General features: G+C 43.8%; 1 protein-coding gene across 1 annotated transcript in view; it reads right to left on the bottom strand.

Annotated features, from left to right (window-relative positions):
* The window catches only part of BPHL (biphenyl hydrolase like), a 34,505-nt gene extending 17,828 nt beyond the window's left edge, over positions 1-16,677 (bottom strand). The window contains exons 1-4 of the mRNA XM_039246523.1: positions 16,562-16,677; positions 11,644-11,747; positions 8,729-8,895; positions 7,270-7,423 (exon numbers count right to left, since the gene is read on the bottom strand). Coding sequence (XP_039102454.1) covers positions 7,270-7,423; positions 8,729-8,895; positions 11,644-11,747; positions 16,562-16,668 — 532 coding nt within the window. The 5' untranslated portion in view covers positions 16,669-16,677. The remainder of the gene's footprint in view (positions 1-7,269; positions 7,424-8,728; positions 8,896-11,643; positions 11,748-16,561) is intronic.
* Between the last annotated feature and the right edge of the window lie 446 nt (positions 16,678-17,123).

Here is a 17,123-nt window from a genome sequence, read left to right as displayed (position 1 = left end):
CACTTGACATATGGTGTATTTGCATACCATAATATTTAACAATTTTCACATATGGGCATATACGCCAGACACTGTTGCTCAGATGTCCCAGAAGACATGTACAAGAATGTTCACGGCAACAGTGAAAACAGACTTAATCTACTGATAAGATAGGAAACGTAAAATACATTTGCCCAATGGAATACGATACAGCAATATCATGAATGAATCTTAGAAATTCAATGTTCACTGAAAAAAGTGAGTCATAGAAGATGATGTATATAGTATGAAGTCACTTTGTATAGCTCAAAAACAAACAGAACTAAATTATACATTGTTTAGGAATATAAACATGTGTGACAGAAGTGTTTACAAATAGGCATAGGGATGATCTAGGACTCAGGCCAGGGGTAGGGGAGGCCTGGGGAGGAAGCACATGGATACAGTGAGAGTATAAACAGTGATCAGTCTTATGTTTCTGTGGGCTCATGGGTGTCTATAATTCAGTGTCACATGTGTTGCATTATATGTATCAAATACTATACAATTAAATAAAACGGAATTATAAAATAAATTTAAATATATAATTACAGAATTAAATTTAAATACATTATATACCTTGTATAATATATATCACTCATTTATCTTACATATTTATAAGATATAAATATAATATTCAATTTAAAGATGTAATAAATTAATATTTTATTGTTACTATATTAATAGGTTATTAATATGTAATCTAAGTGTAATGTTTTAAAATATATATATGTTTTATATATATTATTATAAAATTTTAAAAAATTCCTCTGCGACAGGAAGGCCAAGATCTTTTAAGAATCAAGTTGGCTAATATTCAATGAGTAGACATTTTTCTTGCTAAAACGTAAATTCCTCCTCTTGGGATAGTGAGAGATTCTCAAAGTGAATTAACTCAGTAAAACCAGGCATTTGGAGTGGCCTCTATTAGCATGTAAAATCTGGGGCAAGGCTTTAGACTCTCATAGGAAATTCTACTTAAATCTTGAGGGGCAGGGCTATCCAGCTGAGCTGGGGCAAGCCAGATGTTCACATCAAGCACTGCAGTTAAACGCCCAGGCTCAGAAGTCATGCTGGCTGGGTCTGAATGCCAGCACTTGCACCTGCTAGCTGTGTGACCCTGAGCAAGTTCCTTAACGTCCGTTCCAGTTTCCTCATCTGAAAACTGAGAATTCTAACAACACTCCAAGATAAAGAGTAAATAAATCAAACATGGAATGTACTAACAATAGTACCCACCATATAACAAACATTCAAAAATATTCTGTGTATTTACTTACTTCTGTTAAGTTTTTTCCAAGAGGAAGCCAGTTTTACCCCAAAGCATAATTTCCACCAAAAAAAAATTTAAAGAGCACCAATTATGTTTTAGTTCCTAAAAAAAAAACCATTTGAATCAAACTGTTTGCTGATGCAAAACACATATAATTTGTATTCCCCCCAAAACTGATACATTTCTCTTTCTGAGCATATAATTTGTGCTAAGCACCAGAAGAGAACTCATTCACTTGCTACTAATTAGTAAATTATTCTGATAAACATTATTTGAAGGCTGCTGAGTGTTAGTCACAGCAGATACAAACTTGAATGAGATAAGGTCTCTGCCCTCAAGGGCCTGATGGTCTAGTGACTTGTAAAGGACCTCTGACCTCTATAGAGGAATGGAACAGAAAAGTCACCTGAGAAGCTAGGGGAAGACACAGGGTGGCGTCAAAGAGCTCACAGGGGTAATGGAAGGGAGTGGCAGTGGTGGGGGGCTTCCTGTAGGAGGCACTGTAGGATCTGAGTCCTTCTGAAAGCAAGTGTGGGAGCATGTGCACTGGCAGAGGCAGAGAGCTGCGCCCCCTGCTGCTGGAACTTCAGCAGGGGTTTTCAGGTGGCTGAAGAAAATGATGGGAGTGTGAGGGTAGAGGACACAAAAGTGGCAGGACCTGGTTTCCCCAAACTTTGTCGGCAAAGCAGAGCAGTTTGAATTCTACTTACCTAGAAAGCTATGGGAGATCCTGAAGGGCTTCAAAGTAAGACATGATGAGATTTACATCTTAGCAAACTCCAAACCAAGCAGTTTGGAAAGCACACTGAAAGGAGGTTGAGACAGAGGGCAGGTGGGAAAGTGCTGGTCAACCTAAGTGGGGACAGATGGAAGCTTAGTGGGAGGCATGGAGAAGGTGAGAGGGGTTCTGGGCACAGCAAAGGCAGAGCAGGGGCAGGGGGCGGGATCACTAGACTGCAGAGGGGAATGGCCACCACACGCCACAACAGGTTTCTTTGCTTCTCTGCACCCTGGGTTGACATAGCACCATGGCTATGTCAGTGTTAGCTCATAGCAGGCGTTTGATAAATCATAATTATCAATTCACTTATCACAAATTATTATTTTGTGGAAGAAATAGCATATTCAATTGAGTATCACTTATCAAATGAGAAATGTAGCAGGAAGAATGGGTGTAGAGTAAAGATTATGAGCTCGACTTTAGGCAGAGTGAATGTAAGGTGCATGCGGGGCAACCACGTAAGGAGCCGAATATCTGGAATTTGGGAGGTGGGTGAAGCCAAGGGACGGGAGAAGCTCCTCAGGTTTAAGAAAGAGAAGAGGAACGGAGAACTAAGAACGGCGTCTGACATCACAGGGCCCAGCAGAGGAGGGATGTGTCAAAGCCAGAGAGCAAGCCCTGATAGGACGCTAAGCTGAGAACATGGTGGCAAAAACTTCAAGGCAGAGAAAGCTTCAAGAAGAGGGGTGTGATCGATCTTACACGTCATGTGTATATTTTCTTTTTTATGTTTACTTATTAATTTAAAATTTAAAAAAAATTTTAAGTTTACTCATTTGTTTTGAGAGAGAGTACACATGGGGGAAGATCAGAGAGAGACAGAATCCCAAGCAGGCTCCATACTGTCAGTACAGAGCCCGACAGGAGGGCTTAATTCACGAACCGTGAGAACATGTCCTGAGCTGAAATCCAGAGTCCAAAGCTTAACCAACTGAGCCACCCAGGAGCCCCTTCAATCTTTTAAAATTTAAGTTTGTTTATTTATTTATTTAAGTTTGTTTGTTTGTTTTTGACAGAGAGAATAGGGGAGGGGCAGAGAGAGGGAGAGAGAGAATTCCAAGCAGGTTCCACAATGAGTGGAGCCCCAAGTGGGGCTTGATCCCACGAATTGGGAGATCATGACCCAAGCCAAAATCAAGAGCCTGAGCCACCCAGGCACTCCATGTGTGTATTTTCAAATGCTGCAGCATTGGAAACCAAAGCACAATAAAGCACCTGATGGGGTGGCAGCACCAAGGCACTGCTTTCACAGTGGTGGGTGGTGGGTTGGAAGCCACTCTGACACAAGTTAGGGAGAGAGTGGGTCATGAGGATGTGGGACTGATGGCTGGGAAGTGGAGCCTGGATATAGCAGACAGTGAGTAAAGAGGAGTGTGGGGTTGAGAGGGAGATTTTTTGGTGTGTCTGCGTAAGGAAGAGAAGTAAGAATCGCTGAACATGGTGAGTTCACACAGTAGTGACTGAGGTGAGCTGTGAAGGTGGCACTACCTAGGACACACAGCCATCGTGAAAGTGTATGCAACGTGTTCTAGTCCCAAGGACTCGGGGACGCCTGACGAAGGCAGTGCGGTGGGAGCTGAGAATGGTGGATGAAGACAAGTTTGGTGAGGAGACTGGGCTAGAAGGGAGGCCAGTGCAGGCGAGCATGTCAGCAGATGCCAAGGCAGAGAGGCACAAAGGAGGAAGCTTGCTTCAGGAATGGCAGCTATTCAATGTGGGGGATGCACAGGAAGGCTGAGGGGAAAGGAGGGCTGGCTCCAAGGGCTGTCTGGGGCCAGGCTGCCAGGGCCAGCTCAGGTGCTTGATCACTGTGAGGTTATTGAAGGATTTTAAGTAGCAGAATTAAATGACCAGGTTCTTGCCTAGCGAGGAAACTCTTATATGGAAGACAAATTGTCCTAAGAGGCCAAGGGTCTGAAGCAGGAAAAGAGTGGGCAGGAAGAGAGGAGGGGTTACCCTTAGAGGTCTGAGGATGTGGTATCATCAAAATCCACTCACAGCTAAATGAAGACAGAGAGGAGGGCTGAGTCCTTGAGGGATGACCAGGTAGACCATGGACCACTGAATGAGACAGAGATTGTGAGCTGCAGTGTGGGAAGACTCATGAGGCAATGAGTTCAGTGTAGGCACACTAGTTATGACTAACTTACAGGCTATCAAGAGGAAGGTGCTCGGCTGGTAGACAGAAATAAGACTCTAGGGCTCGGGGAGTCTGGCTGAACAGCAGCTTAGAACACATCACCCCCTAGTCATAGCAGAAGCTCTAAGTCGTCTTCTCAAGTGAGTACCTGAGCTCTTGGGCTTCGGTGCTGGCTCAGTTGGAGCGAGCCCCTCTCTCACTGATTACAGCTAGACTCCAGGTAGAATACCAGAAGCAGCTACCTGAGGACTCTGTCAAGGTGTAAGAGAAGGAGACTGAATGGAGACAAAACTTGAATAATGACCCATAAAAGGGATGAGTTTCTTATTTCTCTTTTCTTCCCAATTTTGAAATATGGGGTAGGGAGTGAATCACACATGTTCATGGCAGGCATTAAAAACAGAAACTAGAGAGGAAGATCCTTAGAGGTAGACAGAGGACCAGGACCAGGTTACCCTGCATGAGGGAGTCTGCTTTTTCTCTATCTCTTTCTTCTCACCTGAATCCAAGCTGTGAAGGTACACAGGCCAGGGGCTGCACTACTAGCACAGGGTCAGGGCAGCTACCTAAAACCCCAAGACAAGGTTGGCTCTCACCAAAGGTACCAGAAAAAGGGGCCCTAGGTATCTGAAGACTGTAGGCAAAATCCCTGTTATTTTTTTCCATCTCTTTTTTCTGGCTGCTTTGCCCTGAAGATGGCTCCAGATGCACAGAATTGTACAACAGAAGGGAGGGAGGGGGGTGGGCACTGAAACCTGTCTTTCTGAGAGAAATCTTTCTGGTCATAGGAGCTTTGAAGGGGATCTCTAAGTCTGCATATGAACTGATGAAGTCATTCACCCCTAGGCTCTGCGTGCATGGGGAAGATGCAAAAAAAAAAAGCATACAGCATAAGCTTCAAGAACTAAACTACCATATAAACCACTGCCAAAGTCCCAGCATCGCGTGAGTGGGGCTTGTGTGGGGAAGGCATGAAGAAGCTTTGAGAACTGACCTGATGCTGGAAATAACACCCACCGAAGGCTAAACAGAATTTGCCATATGAACCTAACCAGGTTGACTGCATGCCAAGGGGGTAAAAAAAGCAAAACAAGTATTCCTCAGAATTCTAACAGAATACTGATTCTCACAACATAGTACAATAAAAACAGTCCCAAATTAACCAACATACCAAACAAAAAAATACATAAATGAAAAAAACAAAAACAAACCTACAACCCCAAACCAGGCACATCTGACCCATTGTTAAGGAAAAAGACAACCAACAAATGCCGACCCCAAAATGACCCAGATACTGGAATTATCGCACAAACACTACAAGGGCAGGCATTATCACATGCATTTTCATTCAGTTTAAAATATTTTCATTCCTTTGAACTCAGGAGGGATAAAATAAGGACAGGCAAGAGTGCTGATTAGGATGGATCACTAGATCATAGTTCTGGGGCACCTGGGTGGCTCAGTTGGTTAAGTGTCTGACTTTGGCTCAGGTCAGGTTTGTGAGTTTTAGAGCCTTGCATCAGGCTGTCTGCAGTCAGCGTAGAGCCTGCTTTGGATCCTGTTTGCCTCTCTCTCTCTCTCTCTCTCTCTCTCTCTCTCTGCTGCTCCCCTGCTGGTTCTCTATCTCTCTCTCAAAAATAAACATTAAAAAAAAAGTTTCATAGTTCCTTACCAAACAGTATAAAGAGCTAAGAGTCTACAACAGAGCACTGTCATTAAGAAGCTTCCTTAAATCATGTGAATTGCAGACAGATGAATAAAAGCAGACTTGTGATATCCCAGGGCTTGTGTCTGCAAATGCTTTCTGTCAAGGGCAAGAGAGTAACTTTTTTGGTTTTACAAGCTAAGAGGCAAAATCACAATTATTAGGTAGATAGATTAAAGGTGAGGAACCTCTGACCTGCTTGACCCTAACTGCCTGGGAAGAGCCATCTGGGATCCAATGGAAACATGCTCAGGATAAAAAGCTACCAGACTGAAGAAGAGGGTCCTGGTGGGTCAGGCTGGCAGATGGTGGTGGTGGCCAGGTCACTTTTGATTTTTGCCCCTGACACCCCCAGATCCTAATGTGCCCTTCTCTCCTCCAGAGAGTTAAGCAGTTTCAATTTGGTCAGCTTGCTGGAGGCTAAGCAACTCCAGAGTCCCTGACTGAAATTCCACAGCTAAGTACATGGTAATTGCCAAGAGTCACCAGTGTGTAAGTGGCCACCAGCACAGGCCCTGGGCAGCAACACTGGGAGCAGAGGAGGAAACAGGGATGGAGGGGACATCCCAGGCTGATCTCCAGGTCCTAAAACATTAGCCTTCTCAGTCAGCGCCTGGCCTTATGAAAACAGATGTCAGGCTGGATTTGGCCCACAGGCTGCCAGGTTTGCTGGCCCCTGTTCTGCCTCTAAAAACATCAAAGATATGCTTGAAGGACAACCTAATAAAATGCGAATTGCAAAGAAAATTCTTTATCAAAATATAAGGCTTCATATTTGAATACAGTGTTCCTTTTTACACTCACATTATTGTAAATGAGACTATAAATAACACTTTACATCAACCCCTCCCTCCCTGACGTTCACTATCAGGAGCAGGAAATGTGAACACTGAGTTTTATAAAACCTTTTCGTGAGGCATGAAAGTGTCACTCTGGAACAGAAACTTTAAAAGACAAATTGGTTAGGGGCACCTGGGTGGCTCAGTTGGTTAAGTGTCCGACTTCAGCTCAGGTCATGATCTCACAGTTCTCGAGTTCAAGCCCCACATTGGGCTGTGGTGACAGACAGCCCAGAGCCTGGAGCCCGCTTCAGATTCTGTGTCTCCCTCTCTCTCTGTTCCTCCACCACTCACACTCTGTCTCTGTTTCTCAAAGATAAATAAACTTAAAAATAAATTTAAAACACAGACTGGTTAGACTGTCTTACTTCCAAGAATTTGTTACTCTTCCTACTGCAGAGCTGAGAACTGGAAGCAGATGAGACAGGACTTGTCAGTACATGTCACAGTAAGACGTGAGAGGAGGAGGGCAAAATGCTACTTGTCACGACATCTCCAGTTCATGAAACCTACCCTGATAAATGGTTTCATCTTCCTCAGTCACGTAGGCATTGGCTCCCCAGATCACCATCTTGTTGATGTAAGATGGATATTTCGCAGCTGCTATGAGTGCTGTAATACCACCATCGCTCCACCCCAACAGGGACACCTTCTTAAACTTCAGTGTCTGTGATAAATACAATGAAATGCACAGCACAGGTGATTGCTCCTCTCTACTAGAAGAATCTGATCATTAACAATCATCCAAATCAATACAGTGTGGGATTTGGAGCATCACTTGGTAATTAACGAAAAGTCCTAGCCAGCATTTGAGGACAGAAATGTTTTTTTCTCATTTAGTTCTGGTGTAAATGTGTATTGTAAGAAGCTAAGTACACAGTATTGTTTTGAATTATGAGGGAACTACATCTTCTGTTTGGATAAAATCTCTGTAAACAGTGGAGATCAGCTGTCCTTGGAAATGATAAATTACATGGGCATGCACACCCACACCTGAGCAAAGACTTTGAGAATAGTAATATAGATTAGAGAGGGGAACTTGATATTTACTGGATGAAATGAAGTCACTGCATCTGATAAAAGCAAGTGTGGGAAGAACCTGCTGGAGACAGGCTGGAAGAGAATGCTGTCCCGGGGAGGTTATATTAGTTCTAATATCAACCAGGCTCTGAAAATGTGTTTGACAAGGAAATTGAACAAAGATTACATCAGAGAGATGTTGTCCAGAAGTAAAACTAGAATGACTTGGAAAATTAGAGATTTAACAAATTTCAGTCCAAGATACTGATGGGACTATAAATTGCAACAAGTCACATGGATGACGATTTGGCACTATCTTGTCAAATGAACATTTGCATCTTCTATAACACGGTATCATTCCCTAGAAATGTATGGAACTTTTGCACATGTGTATCAGGAGACAGGTCCAGGGTGCCCACAGCAACAGTGTTTATAAAAGAACTAAAACATCCACGGACAGAACAATGTTCACTGCCCTGCTGCTCATAATCACAAAAAAAGCAACTTAAAAATTAAGTCATTTATCTATCATGAGAGAGATGTGAAATAAGATAGTTCCTCTCTACAATGGAATACTATGTGACTATTATAAGATTTATGTAAATTTGTATGTATTAACATGGAAGTATCTCCTCGACAAATTGTTCTACGAAGATTAAGTTGGAAAAAACATTAGATACAGTATGATGCCATCAATATAATACTGTGTATTTAATGTGTCAGAAGATTGGCTGGAAAGGCAGTCTCAAAGTCATAATTGTGATATCTCTAAATAGTTGAATTGTGGGATATTTCTACTTCCTTATTCTACTAACTATACCTATCTGATTGAACTCCTTGAATTTTCTATAAGAATCACATGGTATCACCCCTGTAGAAATAAAAAACAAGAAATAGATGAAGACAGGCCCCATCATCCTCCCTCCTCTGGGCTCTTCCCTAAGAGACCCACCTTCATCAAATCAACTGCATCTTTTGCATCCCTTTCAAAAAAGTCCAATGGGAAATCTCGATCTGGGGGTCTGGAATGTCCATATCCTCGAGGATCCCAGGCAACCACTGTGAAGAGCTTCTTATTGAGGTTCTTAATCTGAGGTCCAAAATCAGTCTCTCCACTTCCTAAAAATAGTCACGTGGTTTCCCTCAGGTGAAGGATTTCATTATTTCAAACACATTACAGTAAAAGCAGAGACAAATACAATCTTAAAACAAAGTAACTAGTGTCTCCTCAAACTTAAGACACTGGGATGCAGTCAGCAGTTTTTTGATGGTAAAATCCATTTACTAGAAGGCTGACTTCCTTTCCTGGTGGAGTTCAGACCTGCATTTTGTCTCCTCCTAGTGGCTACCTTGAGGACAGAGGCCCCAATTCATTTGGCCCTGTATTATTTCAGCACTATTGATACTTCTTCAAACAATCTTCCTTAAAAAAAGAAAACAAAGGAATTCATGAAACTGCATAGAAATTGATTTATTGATATGATATGTTTCTGGGTTATTTTTCCTTTCTTTTTAAAAAGGTGCTTGGGTGGCTCAGGTGTTAAGCATCTTACTTCAGCTCAGGTCATGATCTCATGATTCTTGGGTTCAAGCCCTGTATCAGGTTCTGTGTTGACAGCTCAGAGCCTAGAGCTTGCTTTGAATTCTGTGTCTCCCTCTCTTTCTCTCTGCTCTGTTCTGCTTCTGTTTCTCAAAATAAATAAATGTTAAAAAATTATTTTAAAAATGACTGTTATAAATGGGAGAGATCCCAATATTATCTGCCAACAAACTTAAGAGGTTTGGTACAAGTTATTCAAAGGAGAATTCTAAATTCTCAGGTGTTTTTTACTAAGCAAATGTGAACAGCCCTGAAGATTTTATTTTCTGGTTATAAATAAACACCAGAAAACTCAACTAAAACACTGAAATGAGGGGGAAGGCAGGGTATGGAGGGAGGAAATCAAATTAGCTTATATCACTAAAACAGCTGCAAATGTTAACCAGCAGAACTATGTTCTTGAGCCTGTAGTGGACCTGACTGGCAGTTCCCAGCCCACTCACGAAGTCACAGCCACTGTGTGCACACACCTACTGCACGTGGCCTGGAAGGAAGGTCAGACTCTCAAGGAACCCTGTCCAGGGACCAGTCAGCATTTCATTTTTAAAGTCTGCTTAGTTTCTAAGGACTCATAGCTCAAGGCCACACTTGGATACTCAACATCTTGCTTGATAAACAAGCTAGTATTAGAAAATGTCTTTCAAGATGGTACAGGATCATTTAATGTAATCAATGACTACCATTTTTCCTGGAAAGATCTACCTTTCTCAACATCAGGTAAATAAATTATCCAGAAAACCTAAGGCAAAAATATAAATGGCTTTCAAGGGCATGTCTACTGCTCTGACACACAATCATCTCTTATGGTCCCTGGACTGAAGAGACTTCCACATGGGAACCACCCTGAAGGAGGTACAGGAGGTGAGAAGGTGGGAAAAGGGAACAATCGAATTCAAGACCAATTTCAGAAATAATGAGACACTTCCTTTCTGGCCCACAGGTATACATATGAATACCAAATACTAAATACTAAAGAATACTAAAACCTTTACAAAACTATTTTAAGGAATAGTTACCAGTATATGATACCTGAGAAGGAAACACACTGATACTGACTGCTTGTGGGGAAGTTACTAGGTGCTAGGTGACAAAGGGACTAGAAGAGAGAATCTCATGGTTTTTGATTTGGAGATCAGGTTAATGTTTTACATAAAAAAATTAAGTGGTCAAAAGTGTTTTATGCCTGAACCATAATCACAATACTGAAATAATGGAAATCTAAGCCGGCAACTGGTTCACTGCTTTTACAGATATCTTTAGATCTACACCAGTCACTGGAGTAAATGTCCTCCTTTGTTACAAAAACTTAGGAGGAAAAAAATACTAAATACTATCTAGACAAAGATGCTTCAATAGCTACAATGGTACCACAATCAGCTGAGGCTCAGTCAAGTGGAACCATCAAGTAATTAAAAATTTTAGCACCTTATTTTAAAAGTCATAAGGAAATAGTATATATTGGGATTATTTAACTAAATCAAAACAATACTAAAACCCTTAAAACCAAATTTGCGATGTCCTGGGATCACTGGAAATCATCCCCCTGAACTGCCTACATGTAAATTACTGATCTGGAAAATGAGATCCTGCTGGCTTCACTATGCTCCATTCATACCAATCTAATTTTGATTTACAAAACGGCTTTAAACTAAGTCTTGTTCTTAGCTCTTATTTTAACTGAGCATATAATCAACTGCAACAGGGCGATCCTTCCATCTTTTAGCACTGGAAGTCTTGCATCCTGGAGCCCCTCAATTCCAGGCACACTGGGACAGGTGGTCACTAGCTCATCTTCTGTCTTTACTATCCCTTCTTTCCACACCCCTTTCCTTGACCTCTGTCATCTTCCCAAACTGTAGGCCACTACACAGTATATCTGTATGAGGAAAAAAAACCTGGGTATTTAAAGGAATAAAGAATATATAAAGTAGAAAGTTATCTTTCTTTTCTGAATCACTTAAATTTGTAGCAAGTACTAAAGCATTTAAGGGGTGCCTGGGTGGCTCAGTCAGTTGAGCATCTGATTTTGGCTCAGGTCATGATCTTGTGGTTCATGGGTTCGAACCCTGTGTCGGGCTCTGTGCTGAGATCTCAGAGCCTGGAGCCTGCTTGGGATTCTGTGTCTCCCTCCCTCTCCTCAAAATAAATAAATAACCCTTAAAGCATTTCAGCAAAGCCCTAAAATTAATAATCAGTAGTTGGCATCTACTATTTTGAATGCATCTGAGACTACACAGCATGCAAATCCCATAAAGAAACTTCCAGACCCAACATTCCAGGAAGCAGCAGGACCGCATGCTCTCCCTCTCCAGTCTGCTGATAATGCAAGAGGACATCATTCACAGCCACTTTGGCAGAGGTTACTGAGGTGCTGAAAGAGAAAAATCCCATCCCCAAAGAAAAATTACTTAGCAGCACAAATGTTAATATGACAAAACTTTCCTTTTACCTACCCATGTCGGCCCCAGGACCCTCCTCAAGCTTCCTTGATTACTTTGATTTGTGCTTAAGTTTTCCCAGCCTAAAAAGGGATCTTACTAAAGACTGCAGATCTGAACTGAGCCTTCATCTGTGAATATCCTACATTACCAGCCCAGGGCTTACCCTACAAAAGTACTGAGAGGTTGCCGCAACCAGTGGCCACACAGTCCTATGGGCACGTGCCTGGTGAGCTGGAAGCCAGGGGTGCCAGGGTGCAGGTTGATGCAGGGGCTCCACACAATGGAACTCGAGGGTGAACAACAATGGTGCAAACCTTGGAGCAGATCTAAAGGGGCTACCTGACCTTCAGCTGCATCGGCAGTGTTCCTAAGGGGGAGGTGGTCTCGGGGGTCCCCTGGTGGCCCTTTAGGAGTATGGCCTCTCATGTTCTCTAGCCAGCCACAGGAGCATTCTTAGCAGGAATGCTTGTCAGCACTGCTGTGGCCAGACCAGTTTTTAACATATTTAAATATTTGTGTTGATTGTTAAACAGCCAGGTTCATAATATTCCATCCAAGAGCCCTCCCTGAGCCAGGGCTTTCCTTGGCCCCACACCTTGGGCCAGGACCAAGGCCAGGGTCTGTTCTGACTCATGTGAGTACCTTACCAAAGGTCCTGCTCTGAAGAACCTGTCCTCTCCTGCTCTCCCAGAAGCTCTAGAATGACTAACCAGGGATACACAGCAATAGGGCATATACATGGCTCCTGCATCAGGCCCTAGCAGCCTCCCCACCAATTTCCCAGATAACTGAGTGACATGCAGAAGGGACATTTTGGCATGCCAGGACAGATGCGGGAAGGAGGCGCCCCTCTTCTCCCCACAGAATATGAAGGAATTTAAATTAACTGCTGCCTCCCGTTTTCTTTTTTGTACTCTCTACCCCCTATCTCTGCAGTTAGTTAAAATGCTTATTGAAATGAAACACTTTTTGCAAAATGAGGTCCTCTTTCCTCTTTGGGTTTCGTCCCACGCCCATTTCAAATGAGCATGCAGAAACGGGCGTCTTGAATGCAGGTACACCAAGTATTAACACAATTTCTGCAAACATGAGAGAACTGGTGGTAATAAAGCCAGATATAACCATAAGCTCATTATCTATAGAAAAATTATGAGGAGCAATAACAAAGCTGCTGAAACAAGACTGGGTCATACTGACACTGCAACATTACTTATCAATGTCCTATTCTTCAGAGTCATTCATTTTTACTGTTCAGATGGCTCTGGTATCCAGATAAAAGCAAGTAATACTCTAGAAATAAAGATTCATTTCCACAATTATGGACACATCTGTTTTGCCCACAGTCTAGCAGGAGAGAAGATAAAGACAAGAGATTCATGGGGCGCTTGGGTGGCTCCGTCGGTTAAGCGTCTGACTTCGGCTCAGGTCATGATCTCACGGTTCGTGCTTTCAGGCCCCACGTCAGGCTCTGTGCTGACAGCTAGCTCAGAGCCTGGAGCCTTTCTTCGTATTCTGTAACTCCCTCTCTCTCTGACCCTCTCCTGCTCACGCTGTCTCTCTCTCTCTCTCAAAAATAAATTAAAAAACATTAAAAAAAAAAAAAGACAAGAGATTCACTCTGCAAACTGTCAGGGAGGTGTAGGTTTTGACTGAGGCAAGGAGCAGAAGGAGACTGGCTGGAACAAGTTATTAGTATTTCCTATACGCACCACACAGGAATGAGGCAGCTCCCTAGCCAGAGGGGGCTAGGATTTGCATAGCTCATGCTAGTGATAATGTGTACCTTTAGTACACCTCACACCCTAAGGATCTTTGAGGGTCTCCCCTTCTTGCAGCAGTCAAGGGCAAATCAGTTTGTAAATGATTTGTAAGAATCATTTTGTGCTGTGAGGTTATGCACATTGAGAAGAACCCCACCCTGCACAGAATCTCTCAACACCCAAGACAGTGGCTTTTCTTGGCTGGGTGTGCTCACTCTCACTGGGTACATCTGTTCAAGGGCCCCTGCAAGGGCACTGTCTTTCAGGGGCTTCCTTTCCTTCAGCTTTCACAATCATCCTGAAGTCTCTTCTGCAAAAAACCTCTAAATTCCCTTTGCATTTTGCTGTACCTGTGTTTTGATTCCCCATTTCACCCCTCACCCCCACCCCCCATTATCCCTATCTCATCTTTTGGTTGCCTAAGATGAATGTAAAAACAAACCATGTAGTCTAGATTTGGCAGAATGGAAACTCAGTGTCAGAGAAGGGTTTACTAAGGCAGAAGAGGGTTTTACAGGAGAGACAGAGACCATATTAGGATTGAGTTAAAGGTATCTGAAGAGGAGTGAAAACGTAGCATTTGAATTAATTTCCAAGAGGAGTAAAATTCTGAAAAAAGGATGTGGGGAGGGTGCTCCTAGAAGAAATAGCATGATCAAAGGCCCGGTGGGAACATATGTGGGGGGAAAGGCAGTGTTCAGCCTGGCAGGTGTATGGGGCAAAGAGGGAGCAAAGGTTGGGGCCAAATGTTGAGGGGGCTTGCAGCTGGGCTAAGGAGAAAGAAAATGCCCCTAGTGCCTTGTCATCAACATCCGGTATGTCCCCATACCAGAGGTACATGCCACTCTCATATTACCCCACCCACTGGCATTAATCGAGGCTGCCAAAAACCTCTTCTCAATCGCCAGGTTGAGGACACAGGTGCTTACATTTGTGCAGATAGGAATTAGCAATGCAGCCATGTAAACACCAGAGGCCTGTTTTTTTTCTGTAACGTCACTGAACAAAGTCCCCACAGGGCTCTGGCCCTGGGGCCACACTGACCCTGAATGCCAGACAGAAAGAACATGGTGGCAGGCACCAGGAAAAGGAGGCTCTTTGATTCTCAGGCAGAGATCCCACGGTTGAACTCAAAAAACATTTTTCTTTGGACAGGTGGTTAGGTGCTATCAATTATTAATACTGTAAACTGTACATAACATCCAACTGCAGGTAGAAAAGTCTTCTTACCTGGTCCTGGAACAAACCACTTTACAGACTACAAAATAAAAGACAGTTCCAAACAACAGACTTGCAAAAACAAGCTTTTAGAACATAACTCAAGTGGAGGCTGGGCACTGGCTGTTCTGAGGCAAAGGAGCGCTTTCACCTGCTTACACTGAGCTGCAGCCTCATTTCAGGATTAACGAATACCACTTCTGGTTTTCTCTGATTACATGTAGTATCAACTTGCAACTGCATTTACAAAATGGCAGTTCAAAATCCAGAGAAATCGGTTTTTCTGAGATGTTTTAGGAAGAACGATTTATACTAAATGGATATGGCCTTCCTGCAACCATGAAATAACCTATCTTAACTTGAGTATTGGCACATAGTAACCTTACTTCAATCTCTTTCTACAAATAGGAAACTGGATAAATTGCCATTTTTCAATGTAGATTTATACAGCTGTGAACATTAACATATTTTTCCCATCTGTATTAAAATAGTCTCCCAAAAGTCTTCTAAAAGTTCTGAAATTATATTTAAAAAGAATTTAAATCAAATAGCAAACTCAAGAATTAGTTCATCACAACATAAAAACTTAAAGGTGGTCAGAGTTTTCTCCTCCTTCCAAATTAAATTTTGAAATGAGAAGTTTCCACATTAGATCAATTCAAATTCCAATTTTCTTTTTAACGTTTATTCATTTTTGAGAGACAGAGCACAAGCAGGGGTGGGGGCAGAGAGGGTGCGGAGAGACACAGAATCCCAAGCAGGCTCCAGATTCTGAACTGCCAGCACAGAGCCCACCCCTGGGTTCGAACCCACAAACCCTGAGATCACCACCTGAACCGAAGTTCCACGCTTAACCGACTGGGTCACCCAGATGTCTCGGATCAACTCAAATTCTAAATGCCAGGTACCCATCTTGCATTGGACTTTTCCCATAAATGGAACTGATCCATCAACAGTTAATTGCATATATATCCTTTGTACGTTTGTGCACAGGTAGAATAAAGAAAAGCAAGCTTCATGCTGCTCTAACTACATTTTCTGCTTAGCATCTCTTGGGACCAAGGACACTCATTTTTAAGACAGTAGGTCAGATATTTTTAAAATGGGGAGGGCGCCTGTATGGCTCAGGGGGTTAACCCTGGGACTCTAGATTTTGGCTCAGGTCATGATCTCATGGTTGTGAGGTCCAGCCCTAAGTGGGGCTCTGCACTGAGCGGGAAGCCTGCTTGGGACTGCCTCTCTCCCTCAAAATAAATAAATAAACATTAAAAAAAAAAGACAGTAGGTCAGAGATTAATCCAGCTGTTTTTGTTGTTTTATCTCAGTACGCGTGGAGGATAGGGAGTGTCAGAAAAGAAAAGAAAAGAAAAGAAAAGAAAAGAAAAGAAAAGAAAAGAAAAGAAAAGAAAAGAAAAAACGGCAGATCTTGGCCTTCTCCACCTACATCAGAACCTCTAAGGGTCAGGCTAAGGATTGTGAATTTTCCCAGGTTCTCAAGGCGGTTCCTTTGCACGTTAAAGTTCAAACTAAGCAAAAAAAGAGAAGGAGGAGAAGAAGAAGAAGATGACAACGACGACTTAGGGGCTTGGGACCTGCTTAGGGGCTTGGGAGCAGCAGAGGTGGAGGTGAGCTCTACCGCCTCCCGTACACCCAGGTGGGGCAGGCGCGGGTCTCGGAGTAAGGGGCAAGAGGGAGGCGACGCTGAGCCCCGGCGGCTACCCGCGCGCGACTGGCCTCAGGGGCCCGCGGAGGGAAGCTGGCATTACCCGAATGCGGCTGCAGGCCCAGCACGCGGGACGTAGTTCCCAGGCTTCAGAACCGACAGAAGAAGCCGCAGCCGCGACACGGACCTGCGGCCCAGCTCCTCAGCCATGGTCACAGATCCCGCCGAACCCCGGAGCACGCATGCGCCGGGTCCGCCGACCGCCCAGAGCGGGCCCCGCCCCACCGCGGGAGAACGAGCCTGAGCCCCGCCCCAGAGCGGCCCGCGGCGGCCCGTAGCCAGCACGCGAGGGAGCGTCTAGGCCTGGCGGCAGCCCTCACCCCCTCCGCAGTTCCCGGGAGAACGCGGAGGCTCCTGAATTTCTGGCCAGAGCGTATCGCCGCCGGGATGGTATGACCAGTAGCCCGCCGCACTGTTTGTGACCCTTGTCAGAGACGGGGCTCGAAGTCCCACAGGTACTCCAACACAGTTCGTTTCCACTCTGGGTGCCAGCTGTGGCTCCCCAGGGGCACGACCCAGTCGGCTCCGCCCTGCCCAGGGCCCCGGCGACCCGAAGCTCCAGAGAGGCGGGGCCGCATCCCGGATGCAGCCATTCTCAGGGAGTG

The sequence above is a fragment of the Hyaena hyaena genome, unplaced genomic scaffold (assembly GCF_003009895.1).
Source record: "Hyaena hyaena isolate Hyena2069 unplaced genomic scaffold, ASM300989v1 scaffold_282, whole genome shotgun sequence".
In the NCBI taxonomy this organism is placed as follows: Eukaryota; Metazoa; Chordata; class Mammalia; order Carnivora; family Hyaenidae; genus Hyaena; species Hyaena hyaena.
The sequence above is the reverse complement of the archived record's forward strand: the minus strand, read 5'-3'. Positions and strand labels throughout refer to the sequence as shown.